This window comes from Anabrus simplex, chromosome 2, assembly GCF_040414725.1.
Source record: "Anabrus simplex isolate iqAnaSimp1 chromosome 2, ASM4041472v1, whole genome shotgun sequence".
NCBI lineage: Eukaryota > Metazoa > Arthropoda > Insecta > Orthoptera > Tettigoniidae > Anabrus > Anabrus simplex.
The window spans coordinates 282,107,072-282,123,585 of record NC_090266.1 but is presented as its reverse complement, the minus strand read 5'-3'; the positions used below and the strand labels follow the sequence as shown (position 1 = coordinate 282,123,585).

The following is a 16,514-nucleotide window of genomic DNA, read 5'->3' as shown; positions in this document are numbered from 1 at the left end:
TTCATCTATTTTTTGCTAGGGGCTTTACATCGCACCGACACAGATAGGTCTTATGGCGACGGTGGGATAGGAAAGGCCTAGGAATTGGAAGGAAGCGGCCGTGGCCTTCATTAAGGTACAGCCCCAGCATTTGCCTGGTGTGAAAATGGGAAACCACGGAAAACCATCTTCAGGATTTCATCTATTCCCGCTGCCTTATGACAATGGAGTTTATTTACTATCCTTTCCACTTCCTCAAGCATAATTTCACCAACATCATTTTCCTCCTCCTCATGAGCTTGGCTGTTTGCAACACCACCAGGATGATTTCCTTTTACATTGAGAAGATTTTCAAAATATTCCCTCCACCTCTCCAGTGATTCCCTGGGATCTATTATGAGATCACCTGAATTACTCAAAACACTGTTCATTTCTTTTTTCCCTCCCTTCCTAAGATTCTTTATTACTGTCCAGAAAGGTTTCCCTGCTGCTTGACCTAGCCTTTCCAGGTTATTACCAAAATCTTCCCATGACTTCTTTTTGGATTCAACAACTATTTGTTTCGCTCTGTTTCTTTCATCTACGTACAAATCCCTGTCTGCCTCGGCCCTTGTTTGGAGCCGTTTCTGATAAGCCTTCTTTTTACGTTTACAGGCTGCTCTCACTTCATCATTCCACCAAGATGATCGCCTTTTCCCATCTTTACAGACAGTTGTTCCTAGGCATTCCCTTGCTGTTTCTACTACAGCATCCCTGTATGCCACCCATTCACTTTCTATATCCTGAACCTGCTTACTGTCTACTGTTCGAAACTTCTCACTAATCATATCCATGTACTTCTGTCTAATTTCCTCGTCCTGGAGATTTTCTACTCTTATTCGTTTGCAGACAGATTTCACTTTCTCTACCCTAGGCCTAGAGATACTTAGTTCACTACAGATCAGATAGTGGTCTGTATCATCAAAAAATCCGCAAAAAACTCATACATTCCTAACAGATTTCCTGAATTCAAAGTACGTTAAGATATAGTCTATTATGGATCTGGTGCCCCTAGCCTCCCATGTGTAGCAGTGAATAGCCTTATGCTTGAAGAATGTATTTGTAACAGCTAAACCCATACTAACACAGAAGTCCAGCAAACGCTTCCCATTCCCATTAGCTTCCATATCTTCCCCACATTTACCAATCACCCTTTCGTATCCTTCAGTTCTATTCCCAACTCTCGCATTGAAATCGCCCATTAGCACTATTCTATCCTTGCTGTTCACCCTGACCACGATGTCACTCAATGCTTCATAAAACTTGTCAACTTCATCCTCATCTGCACCCTCACATGGTGAATACACGGACACAATTCTTGTCCTAATTCCTCCCACTGGCAAATCTACTCACATCATTCGCTCATTTCACGTGCCTAACAGAAACTATGTTGCATGCAATGGTATTCCTGATAAAGAGCCCTACCCCAGACTCTGCCCTTCCCTTTCTAACACCCGTCAAGTGCACTTTATAATCTTCTATCTCTTCCTCATTATCTCCCCTTACCCGAATATCACTTACTCCTAGCACATCCAGATGCATCCTCTTTGCTGACTCAGCCAGTTCTACCTTCTTTCTTCCATAAGCCCTATTAATATTGATAGCTCCCCATCGAATTCCATTTTGTTCGCCAAGTTGTTTCCAAGGAGTCCCTCGCCTGTCAAATGGGAGTGGGGCTCCATTACTCCCATAGGTCCGAGGCTTGCTTAAAGTGTTCTGAGCTCGGTTAATTCATGAAGCAGGATGCTGCCCTACTTGCACATAGTCCAAGTGACGTTTCACTAACAATCACATTTCAACACTTTCAGTATTCAATGTTAAATAACTATGTAAAGTTAATCACTGTCGTTCAAATACGAACATCAAATTATATTAGCATAACATCGTATTGGTGAGAAAATGTAAGTTTCAGTCACACTGTTCTCGTAAATGGTAGAATTCCTCAACTGTTCACATTTCAACTTCGGAGCAGTTTCTATCATCACACGCACGACACTGAAAATATTCTAAGTCTTATAATGCATCGTAGTACGCGGACTTAAACTTCGCAGAGGGTCGAACTGACGACTCACATTATGACAGCAGAATACTCAACAGCCGGCCGTTCGATCTCGGCTATGGTACAAAGTAAACTGCCTTGACTAGCGAGATGCCTGCCTTTGTATTTGGTATCCCCAAGAAATTGTAACCACTAATATCGTCCGTAATTTTCAACAGATCTCTTTGAAACTTGGGAGTCATCATTATAAAAAGTTAGGCTATACGGTGATGTAGTTCATTTCTTCATATCTTAATTCACTCAGAAGAAATTAATGATAGAAAGGAATCGAACAATCCATCGGCTGACGTAATGTAGCTTTGACCAAGTTCCCCAGTTTGTGACATCACACTTCCCCGCTGCTCTCAACTGACATGCTTGTAGGAGAAGCATGCTTGGCGGGTAACATAACTTCACACATTGGGGACTTTAACTTAGAACCGTGTTACGGGTATAATATGTTAAACATCTGTTTTCACAAAGATTCTTATGTAGATCATAAGAATAAAATTATATATGTTTTCTCATACATATTTAAGATTTTATTAACTAATTTGCTTATCAAAATAATATCAGGCCCAGGAATGGCATTTTACATCACAAGTTTTAAGCTGATCAGTAAGTGCATCAATGTTTTAAAAATTGTGCTGCAAACATTAGGATATTTTATGAAATAAACATGGGAACTTTTCATTGTCTCTAAGTGACAGTTAAACAGACAAATCTGTACACTGTTAGAGCACAGTCATATTTTCATAGAACTTCTTGCACTCAGAAGGAATGTATCTGGACACGTCCGTCAAATCGTTCTTCTGTGACTGTTGAATGGGTAACAGTTTGTTGTACATATTGGAGTAAGTCAGCAAGCCTCACTGGAGGCAGGAGCCACCTGGTCGGTAACTTATCCAAGGTTGCAAATATGGTGGCTTTTGCTAGCATGTAGAGTAGTGGGGTTGTCTGTTTTCATCTGCAGCCAAACATTCTCTATTATTTTAAATGAACCTTTCCTTTGAATAAAGAGTTTTCAGTTACGTGTAAATCCATGAAATCATTAGTTTGCATGGCACATACATTATATTAGTCTTACATTTTCAGTGATAGGAATGCAGTCAGTCAGTGTATAGACTGGCCCTGACCTATTGTTTCTCTCCACCAAAGCAAAATCCCTATTGCCGGGAAGGAAGCCATGTCCTTTGATAAGAAACTTTTGTTCTACAGTAGAGAAATAGTCTCTAAGAAGTTGCTGAAGAACAGTAATCATTTCCCAGATGTTGTTCTGTCCGATGCATCTGTCAGACTACAGAATTAACTGTCGAATCTCACCTGCTGTAAAAGTTGAATATTGACTCAACAGATTTTAGAATATATAAAACCGAGCTCAATAGCTGCAGTCGGTTAAGTGCGGCCAGTATCCAGCAATCGGGAGATAGTGGGTTCGAGTCCCACTGTCGGCAGCCCTGAAGATGGTTTTCCGTGGTTTCCCATTTTCACACGAGGCAAATGCGGGGGGCTGTACATTATGAAGGCCACGGTGGATTCTTTCCCACTCCTAGCACTTCCTCGTTCCATCATCGTCGTAAGACCTATCTGTCTCAGTGCAATGTAAAGCATTATTTTTAATGACCTAATTACTTCCTTTTGTACCTCTACATGGTATTTGGGAATATCTGCAGATCATATGTTTAACTGTATGGTATAGTGCTCTGTCTTTAAGTTGATTTTGTTTCTGTGCAATATTATTATTCTTGTTTCTTAATTGTATGTTTATATATTTTTATCAACAGTGTATGAGTAACTGTCCACCTGTGACAAAGTATTTTATAGAGGGCCATTATGTTAAAGAGCTAAACAAGACGAATCCACTTGGCCGAAGAGGAGAAATTGCTTCTGCATATGGCAGCTTAATAAAAACCCTGTGGTCAGGTCAGCATACTTGTACTGCTCCTAAGAATTTCAAGGTAATCATTTTTATTTTTATAAAGTTACTTTTGGTTTAAATAAAATGTGTTATATTTACCATGCAGGTATCCCTGGAACACTTAGATTTACTGCCCTGTCTAATGCTGACATGCTTCTGTTGAGTCAGAAACATTTTATGGGGAAAATGCCACTTGTAAATCTCCTTATATTTTGTTTTTAATGGCACATTTGGATCATACCTCAGATTTAAAAGAGATATACAGTAGAGTCTTTCTTATTCAAGTCTCAGAAATCCGAGGCTTTGTTAAATCCGAGCGTTACTTGAATTTTTCTTTTCCCAAATTTAAAATATTTTTTCTACAGCATTTCATTCCCTACTTATTCCCGTGTTGTCGTCGTACTGTGCCTTGCCTCTACGGAGATCACGTGCATGTTTGTTTTCGCTTGTTCTCTCTTCCCCACCAGTATATGCGCCTGTTCCCACTCAGTGTTCGTGTGGCAGACTTTCTGCATAGAACAGTGTACATAGTGGTTGTGAGCAGTGCTGTCGAACATTGTTTCATAGTGAACAGTAAGAGCAAAAGGAAGTTTCTACTGTTAAAAGTGAAATTAGAAGCTATAAAAAGACTCGATAATGGGGAGGCAATTAAATGCTAGTAGCTAATTCGCAGTTGGAAAAGTGATTGTTGGTGATTGGTGACACAACAGACATAACCTGGAAAAGTATTCTGGTAAGTGCCCAGAAAACGCTCCTGATAAAAAACGCATGAAGAAGTCTGAATATGAAAAAACAAGTGATGCATTGTTTTTGTAGTTTAGTCAACAGATGCAGAAGATAAGTTCAGTATCAGGAACATAAAACATTGCTCTTTAGAAATTAATTTAAGGAAGGAGAGTACGATTTTAGTGTGAGTGTAGGCTGGTTGCAGAGATGGAAAGATGGATATGGTGTTCAAGAATTGAAATTTGTGGAAAAAATCTTTCTGCTTTCAAAGATACAAGCAAGTTCTTTAAAAAGCTTGAACACCTTATAAAAAGTGAAAATCTGTGTTCATCATTGCGATGAAACAGGGCTCAATTTTAAAATGTTGCTTTTTAAGACAGTTGCTTCACATAAAGAAACGACCGGGCGAGTTGGCCGTGCGGTTAGGGGCGCGCAGCTGTGAGCTTGCATCCGGGAGATAGTGGGTTCGAACCCCACTGTCGGCAGCCCTGAAGATGGTTTTCCGTGGTTTCCCATTTTCACACCAGGCACCTTAATTAAGGCCATGGCTGCTTCCTTCCCAGTCCTAGCCATTTCCTATCCCATGCTTGCCATAAGACCTATCTGTGTCAGTGTGACGTAAAGCAAATAGCATAAAGAAACTCCTGCCGATGGTCACAAGAAAAGTAAAAGAAGAGTGACAGTTCTCGCTACATCAAATGCATCTGGCAATTGTAAAGTTAGTTGTCATAGGAAAGTCCGCTAAGCTGAGAGCTCTTAAAGACATTTGACTGTCACACACTTACAAAAACCAAAAGAACTCATGGAACGATAGACATATATTTAAAAAATGGTTCTTTGTAGAATATGTGACTGAAACTAAAACGTTTTTATGAAAGAAGGGCCTGGCTATTAAAGCAGTTTTATTGCTGGACAATGCAGGGTCATATCCAGATGAACAAGAACTAGTATGTGGTGGATTTCATGCTTTATTTTTGCTCCCTAACGAAACAAGTTTGATACAACCTATGGATCAGGGCATTTTGGAATGTCTAAAACATATATCGACACTGCCTGCTACATTCACTCCTGGAAGCAACAGAACATGAGGAAAACAATATGAACTTCCTCTAATAGATAACTATGTGAGGCGTAGTGTATTAACAGAATCATGGGACAAAGTGAAGCCAAAGGTACTTACAATACCATAGAAGAAGATTTTAGGAAGTGCTGTGTCTGTTGACAGTAACTCTCATTGACAGATATGATAATGACGTACCAAACTTTTCAGATCAAATCTCACAGATACCCGGATGTAAAGATGCTAGTGAAATTGAAGTTACAGAATGGATGAAGAGTGATGGACAGTATGAACTTACAGATGCATCAATCGTTGAAATGTTGAGTGAATCAACACAAGAGATGGTGCCAAAGGTGTCTCATAGTAAGAGTCTCACTTTGTAGGCAACTTCCACCAACAGTCTGCTCTTCAAGTGATGGCATGACATTGCTGCATAGGAATGATCCAACATTTGGAAACAAAATTCAGTGATGAACTTTTAAAAAAAATCTTAATCTATGCCATAGCACCGTAAGAAATGACAATACAGGACCTTAGCTTCAATTGTTGCCGATTTTATTTTCTATTTTTCCATGTTTCACGATTTTTGCTGTGCTTCTCCATGTAGACTAAGTTATTCTAAATCTGTGGTATCACCCCCTCCCCCAATTACGTTGGATTATTGAGACTCTACTGTAATGTAAAATTCTGATACTTTCCTTTACCCTTTTCCTTGTGAATATCTAGGAAATGATGTCATTGTACAGTTACCCAAGTGATTTTGCATTAATTATTGCTGGCCAGGAAATTCATACAGTAAAATACTGCACGTGAATAAGAATTGGAAGGGTCTAGCTTAAAGGAAATTTTGTAGAAATAAATGGAAATGAGCCGTGCAAAATTCACAAATATAGACACACTTGTCAGGAAGTTGAGCACAATGAAATGGAAAGAGAAGCAAACAAGCTTGAAGATTTATGTGACTGTTGATGTTGTTATCATAGCCATTGGACTTTCAATTTTATGTTGAATCTAATCTACATGGATGTGAATTTTCATTTTAAAAATCTTGCTGTGGCTGCCCTAATGAGAGGCTGGCCATATCATCACTGAGGTATCACGCTTTGAAATGGAAAGGATAGTGCTATAAGATTACAGTACTAGAAGTACAGCAGAAGTCCACTTCAGCAAGTACAGCATATAGAGAGAAATCTGTTGTAATGGCTGTTTTTTTCTGTCCCTTCAAAATTCCTATATTAAACTGTGTATAATCCTTCGGTTACTCATGCATCTGTTACTATCAGCAATTAAGCATGCATTGTTTTTTCCGTTATCGATATTCATGCATTCCAGCAATTATATTTAATGTGAACAATCACCTGGTATAGTTTTCTCGCTATGTACACTAGCGAGCTCTTGTGTCCACATTCAAACTTATCTACCATTTCTAAAGATGAGATGAGATAAGAGTAATAAAAACTTGAAAATGACAAGGGTACACAAACGAAAACCTTTTCCACTGGGGATTATTAAATAACAACAGTGTATTAAAAGGCATGTAAAACACCAGGCAACAAATATAAAAACATTTGCATTGGGGCATATAAAAGTATCAGAACATTATTGCAGATCACACTCTCTCTAAACCAAATGTCAGCTGGAGACTTATATTTCAGACAAGTGGGTTATTAAACATTGTTTTCTGCTCACACTTTTCGACCATTAATTATTTTGAGGTTAAACTCGGCCATGTGCGAGAGAATGACAGACCATCTTTTTTAATGCAACAATACTTTGATCGACTCAAGTCGAAACTCGCAAGTGCTAGTTTAAACATACATGCCACTGTTGAAAAGTGCTGAAGCCTGTCCATTTCCTGGATTTTAATTTTGTCTTTATCAGTAAGCGATTTCACGAGTTTTCAGTATGCGTAACTGAGGTACCGCAAAACAATTATGCACCACGCTAGTCAGCTTCACACGATTATGTTTTTAATCTGTAGGTAGTCTATCACACGACAAGTATTCTCTACCCTTTACTGTATCACTCAACACAGAATATACTTCTAACTTCTGAATGGAATGCAAAATACGAGCACAAACAGTCCTAATGGGTTATTCAGCAATATCATTGAAAACCGGAGAGCAAAATTGAACTTTTCTGAGGCTAAACGACTTTCTTCCCGAAGATATGATTTACCTTGTATTCAAGGCCATTTCCCATTTTCGCACAGTTTTCCAAGACCTACCTCTTGTTGTGAGGTCTCTAATTTTTGTTGCAAATCACGTTCCTTTCACAAGGTGTGACAAAGAAACAACTTTCCATTCAGCTATCAGATATTCTCTACAAAGGGCCTTACGTCCAATGTAACTACGTTGTCATCTACATTTCACCTTTTAGATATTTTTAGCAGCAATTCCAGCGAATGTCTTATTTTATATATCTCTAATGACAAACGCTGCATTGTCACGCATTATTATTTACGACGCACCAAATATGGATTTCACGACTCACACAAAATTACATTTTGTACATATGCTCATATTTATTTAGTTTGGACACAAATTTTAACCATGGGCAAGATCTTTAGTGACTATATTGGAATTACATGCTTGAAAATATACGAGTACCACACGTCATAGAAAGATAAAGATCGAGTTTTAGACTGACATTGATTTTTATCATTTTTAATCTATTTTATCATCACATGTTTTAACTTATGAAGTACAGAATGATGTAAGATCAGTGTTAAAGAAGAAATTACCTAGGTTAACTAAAGGAATAAACACTATGTTTGATATTTAAAATGAATTTTTATTCTAGTTTTAGCTTTACAATGTTAATGGTCTACTTTCTTGTTTCACATTTTTATTTAATATTTAAGTTTAGCATTTTAAGTTTGACTAAAGGCTGAATATGCCCTCTAGAAAGGGTGAAACATGTCCCATTAATCTATATAGCTGTTTATAAATGTAACCACAGAACAGTGGGTTGTATTGAATAGGTGGAGCAGTAAAAAATACCTTTGTTATTTCTTACATACTGCTTAGTCGAGCAGCTCGTCTCCTTTCTCCCAAGTCTTCCCAGCCCAAACTTTGCAACATTTTTGTAACACTACACTTTTGTCGGAAATCACCCAGAACAAATCAAGCAGATTTTCTTTGGATTTTTTCCAATTCTCATACACTGGAAACATACTCTAGTTGGGGTCTTACCAGAGACTTGTATGCCCTCTCCTTTACATCCTTACTACAACCCCTAAACAACCTCATAACCATGTGCAGAGATCTGTACCATTTATGTGATTACCCCATAGTATAGTCGGAACGGTCCAAGTTGTGGCCAATTTACAGAAATGACAAGCCTACTTCACTTAATCCAATAATCCAGCTTCTCTCAAACTTTTTTAGATTCTGAAAACATTTTGAAATGCATCTTTGCTGCATGCTATGTGCTTACCTACCTACATCTGGTACAGTTACACTGGTGCTTTTGTAAAAACAGTTGTCAGAGAACACAATTATCTAGGACGAACCAACATTCACATTAATAAGAAATTAAAATTAAGGTCCACTTAATCAATACAATTTAATAAATAAAAAAACCTACAACCTGTTTTCCAGTCATTGACCGGGTCAGGGATGTAATGAATGTTAGTACGATGGGGTCGTCACTCCCAAAGTGAATACAATTTTATATGTCATATAATTACTTAGACATTGGTACTGGTTTTGACCCCATTATGGGCCAACTTCAGCCATTTATAAACTAAAATTGACCAAGCTCGATAGCTGCAATCACTTAAATGTGGCCAGTATTATGGAGATAGTGGGTTCGAACCCTACTGTCGGCAGCCCTGAAGATGGTTTTCCATGATTTCCCGTTTTCATACCAGGCAAATTCTTGGGCTCTACCTTAATTAAGGCCACGGCGGCTTCCTTCCCATGCCTAGTCCTTTCCTGTCCCAATCGTCGTCAGTGCGACATAAAGCAACTTGTAAAAAAAAAAAAAAATAAAATAAATAGTGATAACATATAGTGTAAATGTCCAACTAAATACAATCAAATTGACACTTAAAAATATTTGTACTTTATTATCAATTATTTTGTATATTAGGCAAAAAGAATATCTCTTGGTCAGTGATAACATTACTAGTGAATTTAAAGTCCACTAGTCGAATTTGTTGTGTGTGTCATTGTCATTTTTATTAATCTAAAATGATCAGTCCTAATAAGTAACACATGTACATGTACAATACAGTTAAAATACATTCATGTTCATAAAAAAAAAAGAACACCTTGAAAGACTAGAGATAGGAAATTCATATTCACAGCACATGTTCATTAGTATGTTCTGCAGAAACGATTAGCGTTTCAGTCACCTAGGTTCAGCCTGTGTCCTGTTGCCTAGTAGGCACTGATAACTTGTTCCATGTATAATGCGCGGTTGGCGTCCTGAGGTATAGCCATCCATGCTGCATTCCCTTTGTTCCTCAGTTCATCTTTGGTGGTTTGCATTGCGTCACAGTGCCGCACCCTTCGTTTCACCACATCCCACACATTTTCGATTGGCGACAGGTCCGGTGATTGGGTGGGTCAGGGCAACAGTCTGTCATCCTGTGACAACAAGAAGGCATGTGTTCGTGCAGCAACATGTGGCCACGCATTGTCCTGCTGAAAGATGGCACCTGGGGTGTCGTTCAGAAAGGGTATGGCCACGGGTCGCAAGATGTCATTCACGTAGTTCAAACTGAACACAGTGCCCTGGACATGCACCATCTGTGATTTGCGGTTGTACCCAGTAGCACCCCACACCATAAAGCCTTGAGATAGCGCTATATGTCTTGTGCAAATGCAGTCAATGTGATCCCTCTCCCCCTGTCTGCGGCGAACAAAAATGCGGCCATCATTTTCAAACAGAACCTGGATTCATCCGAAAACACTATCTGCTGCCATTCCTGTCCCCAGTTACATCGTTCCATACACCATTGTGCAGTCTAGCATGTTTATGCCGGGCTGAGTGGCTCAGACGGTTAAGGCTCTGGCCTTCTAACCCCAACTTGGCAGGTTCGATCTTGGGTCAGTCCAGTGGTATTTGAAGGTGCTCAAATACAACAGCCCCGTGTCGGTAGATTTACTGGCACGTAAAAGAACTCCTGCGGGACTAAATTCCGCCACCTCGGCATCTCCGAAGACCTTAAAATTGTAGTTAGTGGGACATAAAGCAAATAACATTATTATTAGCATGTTTATGCACATTAGTCAAAGGTAGGCAGGGAAGTGGACGACACGCTGGTAACCGAGACCGTAATGAATTGTGATGGACTGTCACTTCTGATGGTGTACGATGTTACACTGTTCCACTGTTGCGCCAGAACCGAGGAGGACGCAGATCTATCCTGCAACACCATTCGGATGAGGTGTCGATCTTTTCGGTGGGGGGGGGGGGGTCTGGATGGTGGGACCAGACCCATCTCGTCGTGTTCTACGGCCTTCTGTGAATCATTCTGTACACACCCATTACACTGCCGACACACTTCGTACGACACGAGCAACAATTTCCCGTATGGATTCATCACGTTCTCTCTTGCCAATAATGCGCCCTCTTTTAAACTCTCTCATTTAACGATACGCTTCTCGTATATGTCTGCGAGGCATCCTGCACATCTGCTCAAGTCACACTGTTCCATTACCTTTGGTTTATAGCGACAACGAGAGCCGCAGGCACATTTTACGCATTTTACCAGTCGGTGGTGGTGCACCAAGATATCGATGTGGATCTTAAACTTGAGGGCCGACATGGTTCTAATGCTAATCATTTCTTTAGAACATACTAATGCATATGTCCTGTGAATATGAACCTTCTATCTCTAGTCTGGATGTAAGTGAGATAACAGGTATAACTTGAAAATAATATTCTCTCACCCATGGGTAAATAATGTAGATATTGAGCTCAAATATTATTATTATTATTATTATTATTATTATTATTATTATTATTATTATTATTATTATTATTATTATTATTATTATTATTATTATTATTATTATTATTGTATGATTATTATTATTATTATTATTATTATTATTATTATTATTATTATTATTATTATTATTATTATTATTATTATTATTATTATTATTATTATTGTATGTATAGTTATGAAGTGTTTACATCCATTTAGTATTAGTATTATTTACGTAGTTAAGTTATATGTACGGACAATATGATTGCGCTGTTTTTGAGGTTATGTCATGATTGAGGCACTGTATATTTACATTAGCTGATACGAATGTCTATATACAGTGCCTCATTCATGACATAACCTCAAAAACTCCATGATCATATTGTCCTTACATATAACTTAACTACGTAAATAATACTAATACTAAATGGATGTAAACATCTCTTAGCTATACATACAGTAATAATAATTGTAAAATATTAATAATAAAAATAATATTTGAGCTTGATATCTACATTAGTTACCCATGGGTGAGAGAATATTGTTTTCAAGTTATACCTGTTATCGCACTTGCATCAGTATTCCGCATATAGCTTGAAACAATTTCCACACTTTGTCATACTCATCGACTCTGCCTTGGACGTAGGTTGTATCATCTTTTTTCCTCAATGTTGCTGGATGTGCTCTCCTCCTCCTCTTGACCAGCACGTGCCGTGTTGGGGGTCGGAGTTGCCTCGCTGCCAGCCTCATCCTCGAGAAGTTCCACGACAGCACGGAAGCCGGACACCCAGGAGGCGAAGAGACATATCAGTCCATCTAACGAAGATTCTTTTGGGTCAACATTCGGAAAGACATCCTTGACTACGTGAAGGGGTGCTACATCTGTGCCTGCACCAAAGCGAACAACCGGAAGGCAGATTCCAGCCAACGAGGAAAACGGCCACAACGCCCGTGGGAGGTCATAGCCCTGGACTTGATGGGTCATTACCCTAGAACACCATGGGGTTAAACAGGAGTTCTTGTAATCACTGACCTCTTCACAAGATGCATTGAGGCCTTTCCAATACCTAAAGCCACGATGGGACGCATCACCAGCCTGCTACAAGACGAGGTGTTCAGCCGCTACGGTTACCCACGGTGCATTCTGTCAGACAACGGGAGTCAGTTCACATCGAGGAAGTGGCAGCAAATGATGACGGAATGGGGTGTGGAGCACTGGACCACTCCTATATACAACCCAAGGGCAAATCCGACAGAACGACGGAACCAGGAACTGAAAAAGATGCTACGAGTCCACCTGTTAGACAAAGAACATTGACTGTGGGACCATCAGATACCCCAGTCACTCTTTGCCCTGTGACGACGCATCAACCGTGTCACCGGCTATTCCCCAGCAGAGCTGTTTCTTGGTCGACAGCTGTACGGCACTGGGGATTGGGAGATTCATTCACCATCCACTTCGGGCCAAGATGATGCAGCCGTTTCCCTGGCAGAGTTGCAGCAGCAGCAGCAGCAGCAGCAGAACATCAAGGAGAAGCAAGCTTTGGCTGAGAAGAGATCCCTTACCCAGGCCAAGGCTCAAGATGTCAAAGAGATGCAGATCTTCCTACCAGGCCAACAAGTACTGCTATATAACTACCTAGTCAGTAATGAGATTGGAGGGTTTCATGCAGGTCTCGCACCTAAGTGGGATGGTCCCATCGAGGTGGATAAACTGGGCCATGGGGTCTACTTACTGAAGACCAACCCTCCTGTCAAGGTCCATGCATCAGAGTTGCGGCGAGTCACCAAACCACTGCGCATACAGAGTAAGCCTGGATGAGAGGCTACTAATGACACAGCACCATCTGGTCATCAGGAGGAGAACACATCAACTATCATCGAAGAAGAGGCTGGCAGCAAGGCAACCCCGAACCCTGACACGGCACATGCAGGTCAAGAGGAGGAGGAGAGCACATCCAGCGACATCGAGGAAGAAAGAAGATACAACCTACGTCCAAGGCAGCGTCGACGAGTGTGACAAAGTGTGGAAATTGTTTCAAGTTATAGGGGGAATATTGACGCAAGCAAGTGCGATAAAAGGTATAACTTGAAAACATTATTCTCTCACCCAACTAATGTAGATATCGAGCTCGAATATTATTATTATTTTACAATATTATTATTATTGTATGCATAGCTATGAAGTGTTTACATCCATTTAGTATTAGTATTATTTACGTAGTTAAGTTATATAGGCGAACGATATGATCGCGCTGTTTTTGAGGTTATATCACGAATGAGGCACTGTATATAGACTTTCATATCAGTTAATGTAAATACCTGTAAATTAATATTATAATTTATTCTTACCTGCATATATAAATTGTAATCCGTAATTGTGAAACACACTGTGACTTCCAGAATGGTATAGACACTAGAACAATTGAGAATATTTTATACATTGTAATCTATGTATTGGACACTCTAGAAGTTTCAAGAAGATATTTTTTGTAAGGTAACTTTCTAGACGGCTGGCCAGGCACATATATAAGGAGGCGATCTTGACGGCGACAAGTGAGTTGTGGAAAAGTCAGTTATTGTTTGGAAGTTATTGGTTAACTTGTGACTTTGTGACATACATTAAAACACACTCTCCATATTGAAGTGACATGCTTGTACGCAGTCAACTGTTTTATTTGTGTTCCAAGGTTGTAACCTCTATGCGCTGTGTTGGCAGTTGTTTTTAATAATGGCGGCTTTTGTTGATAGTCTCGAAGTGAAGTGTTTGTTGTGATACTGTGATTAAGGTTACATGTGTGTTAATTTGTATATATATATGTGAATAAGATTAATTGTACCAACTGACAGCATCTCGTGTGCGTCTGTGTGTATACGTTAGTCTTTCAAGGTGGTCTTTTTTTTTTTATGAACATGAGTGTATTAAAATTGGAGCTATCTCTTACGCTGGTGTATGAAATAAAAATAACACTCTAAGTCTGTCAATTTGATTGTATTTAGTTGGACATTTGCACTATATATTGTCAATTTTAGTTTATAAATGGCTGAAGATGACCCATAATTGGGTCGAAACCAGTACCAATATACAAGTAATTATGTGACATCATATTAAACTGTATTGAATAGATGGACCTTCATTTTAATTTCTTATTAACTCCACTGTTTGCTGACATACTGTCTGAGAGTTGGTGCTACTATTTTATAGCATTTGGATAATTGTATTGGCAGTATTGATGTGCACTAGGTGTGATTTTTCTATCATACCCTAGATTGAATATTGTACATTGGTGTGGTATGCCTTGTACCTACAGGGTGTCCGAGAAGTCCCTGTACCCCTAGTTTCATACGTTTCATATTATTATTTTGTTATATTATGGCATGGACAATTGAGTTTGTATAATTGGGGAATTCAGTAGTTGTTTTATTGGTATTGGTATTGGTATCCCTACTGCTAACATTGTTGTCAGTCTCATTTCAGTTGTTAAGTCATGGCGGATGTGAGCGGACACAGCTACACTGTTGAGGAGCGATTAATGGCGTGTGCGTGTGGGTGCACGAACGAGCACATAAGGGGCAAACAATGACAGTGATAATGAGTGGATTTAGAGATCGCTTTGGCAAACCCCCACCTCATAAAACTACTGTGCTTGATTGGGAGAAACGTGCATTTGCTTCAGGCAGTGTCAAAGATAGGCCGCGTAGTGGACATAAGAAGACGCGGGAAGAAACGTGTGCCGCCATCGCTCAATCAATTGAGCAGTCTCCATTGAAATCCATTCGCAAATGAGCAGCTGAACTTCAAGTACCGCGGTCAACAATGCATGACCACATTAAAAGAGATTTGAAAATGAAAGGATTTAGGCCTATGCATGTGAATTAATTATCTGACAATGACATGGAGCAACGAGTTGCTGCCTGCCGTGCTTTGTTGGCACAATTCCCAACTGCCGTGTCTTGCTCAAGTGTTATTTTCTGATGAATGTGCGATATATTGCAGTTCACATAGGAGGAATATGGTTTTCTGGTCTAAGGAAAATCCTCATTATGTGCAAGAGTTGGAATGTTATGGTATGGGCCAGAATATCATCACGTCGCTTGTGCGCACCATATTATTTTGATGTGTACGTGAATGGAAAATGCAAATAAGATTTTCCATTCACATACACATCAAAATCTTGGTTAATACCTCAGCTTCAAGACAAGGGAATCATGGGTCATATGTGGTTACAGCAGGATGGGGCTCCAGCACATTTTGCTATTGAGGTGCGCGAGTTCCTTGATGAACAATTTCAAGTCCACTGGATTGGTTGTGGCTCACCAACATCTCCAGCCCCGTTGAAATGGCCACTACGAAGCCCGGACCTTACCACGCCAGACAACTCATTATGGGGAATAATCAAGTCCCATGTTGCTCAATGTCGGTACACAACTAATGAAGAATTGCGCCAAAGTGTGGAGGAAGCCTTTCGTTCCATAACTCCTGAGATGCTCCGCAAGATGTCAATGAGGACTTGGAGATGGAGATGGATAGAACTCTGTGTAAGGCATGATACGTTAGTCTTTCAAGGTGGTCTTTTTTTTATGAACATGAGTGTATTAAAATTGGAGCTATCTCTTACGCTGGTGTATGAAATAAAAATATGATGGTACACATACAGATTCCCTGGATTCATCGTTTTTATATGTAAGTACTCCACTATAATATGAAACGTATGAAACTAGGGGTACGGGGTCTTCTCGGACTTCCTGTATATAGTCCTGATGAAGCCACACAGCTGGCTTTCATACAACAAAGATTTACTCACCATGT

General features: G+C 39.6%; 1 protein-coding gene across 1 annotated transcript in view; it reads left to right on the top strand.

Annotated features, from left to right (window-relative positions):
• Positions 1–16,514, top strand: part of LOC136863513 (ubiquitin carboxyl-terminal hydrolase 15) — a 463,080-nt gene that overhangs the window by 263,672 nt on the left and 182,894 nt on the right. Inside the window, exon 9 of the mRNA XM_068225978.1 lies at positions 3,841–4,014. Within this exon, the coding sequence (XP_068082079.1) occupies positions 3,841–4,014 (174 nt within the window). The remainder of the gene's footprint in view (positions 1–3,840; positions 4,015–16,514) is intronic.